The sequence below is a fragment of the Egretta garzetta genome, unplaced genomic scaffold (genome assembly GCF_000687185.1).
Source record: "Egretta garzetta isolate BGI_Z169 unplaced genomic scaffold, ASM68718v1 scaffold904, whole genome shotgun sequence".
In the NCBI taxonomy this organism is placed as follows: Eukaryota; Metazoa; Chordata; class Aves; order Pelecaniformes; family Ardeidae; genus Egretta; species Egretta garzetta.
Genome location: NW_009259525.1, coordinates 91,931 through 94,346, shown reverse-complemented (window position 1 = coordinate 94,346; position 2,416 = coordinate 91,931). Strand labels below are relative to the sequence as shown.

General features: G+C 48.8%; 1 protein-coding gene across 1 annotated transcript in view; it reads right to left on the bottom strand.

Moving 5' to 3' along the window:
* IGHMBP2 (immunoglobulin mu DNA binding protein 2) overlaps window positions 1–2,416 on the bottom strand; it is a 55,215-nt gene that overhangs the window by 35,510 nt on the left and 17,289 nt on the right. Inside the window, exon 9 of the mRNA XM_035893053.1 lies at window positions 192–366. Within this exon, the coding sequence (XP_035748946.1) occupies window positions 192–366 (175 nt within the window). The remainder of the gene's footprint in view (window positions 1–191; window positions 367–2,416) is intronic.

The following is a 2,416-nucleotide window of genomic DNA, read 5'->3' as shown; positions in this document are numbered from 1 at the left end:
AGGCCAGGTTGGATGGGGCTCTGAGCAACCTGATCTGGTTAGCGGTGTCCCTGCTCCTGCGGGGGGGTTGAACTAGATGACCTCTAGGGGTCCCTTCCAACCCAAAACATTCTATGATGCTATGATTCTATGATTCTATGATTTGGCTGCATGAAAAACAGGAGGACCTGGGACTGCGAACCGCTCCTTACTTGTGAGAGATGATGGTGGGGGGAAGCTGTTTGTGATCCCCGGCCAGGACACACTTTCGAGCCTTCAGCAGAGGTATCCAGCAGCTGGCTTCCAGGGCCTGAGCACACTCATCTATCACCACGAGGTCAAAGTGATTTTCAGGAAGCAGCTTCAGCGGGCCATCGGAGGAAGCACCTGAGTAAGGGAGAAGGTGGGCAGCTTAGCAGGGAAGCACAGAAGAGCAAGCAACCTGTTTTTAAAACCAGCCACACGTGCTTTAATTGTGACTGAGGGAGGCAGGTAAAATAAAGTTTCTTTGAGGAGTTTTAGAAATTCAGCTCTGTAGGCCACACCAAACACATTTATTTGTATTGATCAGAAGTGGTTTTGCCAATTTCTGTTTGTCCTTTTTTGCCCTGGCATCTGGGCCCAAAAGCTTCCAAGTATCTTTGGAAACAACAGTGAAACCCAGATGACAAACAGAACAACGTGCTCGAATACTTCACCCAGAGCAGGAGCACTAATGAACACCCACTTCCCTTCTGCCCTCAAACGCAAACAGAACTTGTCACCAACCCAAACTGAAAGGATGACGGACTTGAGATTGGTCTTGCCTGATACGCCAAAGGACACCCCAGGAGGGAAAGATCAGTTGGGACCCCGGCTCCTCCACCCTGCTGACCCCGGCTGTGCTACTGTCCTTCCTCACGGCAGCAAGGGAAGGGAAAGCCTGGGAGACTGCAGTCAGACAACCACGGCAAGGGCTATTTTTTTACACCAGACGTCCATTTGTAATGTCAGAGACCCCTTACCCACGCCCTACTGTAATCCAGACATGAACCGATATCGATCCACGCATTGATCAGAACTGTGAATTTCAGAGGCATCAAAAATATCACCGCGATTCATAAGAAAAAGGGATTTAAAAGGAGGAGAGGAGGATTGAGAAGCTGGCATGCTGGACAAGGAGATTTTTACTCACTGCATTCACAGAAATGTTTTTTCAAACGCTCCCGTGCTATCGCAGTGCAGCTCTGCAAGCAGCCCTGACCAGGGGTGATTCTGTTTTGTCACTGTCAATCCCGCGGCCTCTACAGCTTTGCATCAGTTCCCAGGGTAGTTTGTCAACTGAGACACCGTGTTTTCCTTTAAGAAAAATTTGTCCAGTCTATATGAATCCGTTCTGGTAAGGAGGGGCACAGAGTCTGAACTTGGCTTTTGCACTTTTGCCATGCTGAAGGTGAAAGGAAAAGAAGTAAGTAGAAAGGCTCTCTCTCTCTAAAAGACTGTACCAATGTGGCCTGCAGCTGTGCAGATGGTTTTCTCCCTTACAGTCTTGCAGCTTGACTTGAGTTTATCGAACTCCCATTAACTAAAGGTCACTGCTGTCCCTGTGTGTTGCCACGATAAAATTCTCTCTCTGCTGAGCCTAGCAACACAGCACTTTGGCTTGCATAGATAATAATTCCCGTCAAACTATGTGGTTTCAGACAGGTACCAAGATTGCTTAACTGAGAAAAACACAAAATCCAAGCCCCTTGTCTGTCCAGCGCCTTTTGCTGACGCAGAATTGCACAGACCTCCACACTGGCCAGCAAGTCCCAGGAGAAAATCGCATCTGATCAACACAGTGGTCAGCCCAAAATACCAGCTTTACCAAAAAAAGGAAGCTTCCCCCTGTTTTTTCAGGCAAAGTTAAAAGAAGGGAGAGGCCAATTCCCAGCAAATAACGCACTGGAGGGATTTATCTTTCCTTTAACCTTCACACTGCTAACCTGTGAATGCCCCAGGACATCTTTTTTTATGACCTAAAATGATTGATGTTTCCCTTCTGCAAATAATCCCTGAGCAACCAAATCTGAAGATCCTAAGTGGGCCCTGGAGTATTCTACAGCTGACCCAGGAACACACTTCAGCATGTGTTAAACTTCAAGCACTGATGTCCCCCTTCGATCGCCAGGGTATTAAGTTTCTTACTTGTAGACGCAGATGTTCCCTCAGTAAATTTGCAGACGAAACCAAACCGGGTGGCACTGTTGATCTGCTCGAGGTGAGGAGGGCTCTGCAGAGGGACCTGGACAGGCTGGATCGATGGGCCGAGGCCAACTGTATGAGGTTCAACAAGGCCAAGGGCCGGGTTCTGCACTTTGGTCACAACAACCCCATGCAGCGCTACAGGCTCGGGGAAGAGTGGCTGGAAAGCTGCCTGGTGGAAAAGGACCTGGGGGTACTGGTTGACAGCTGG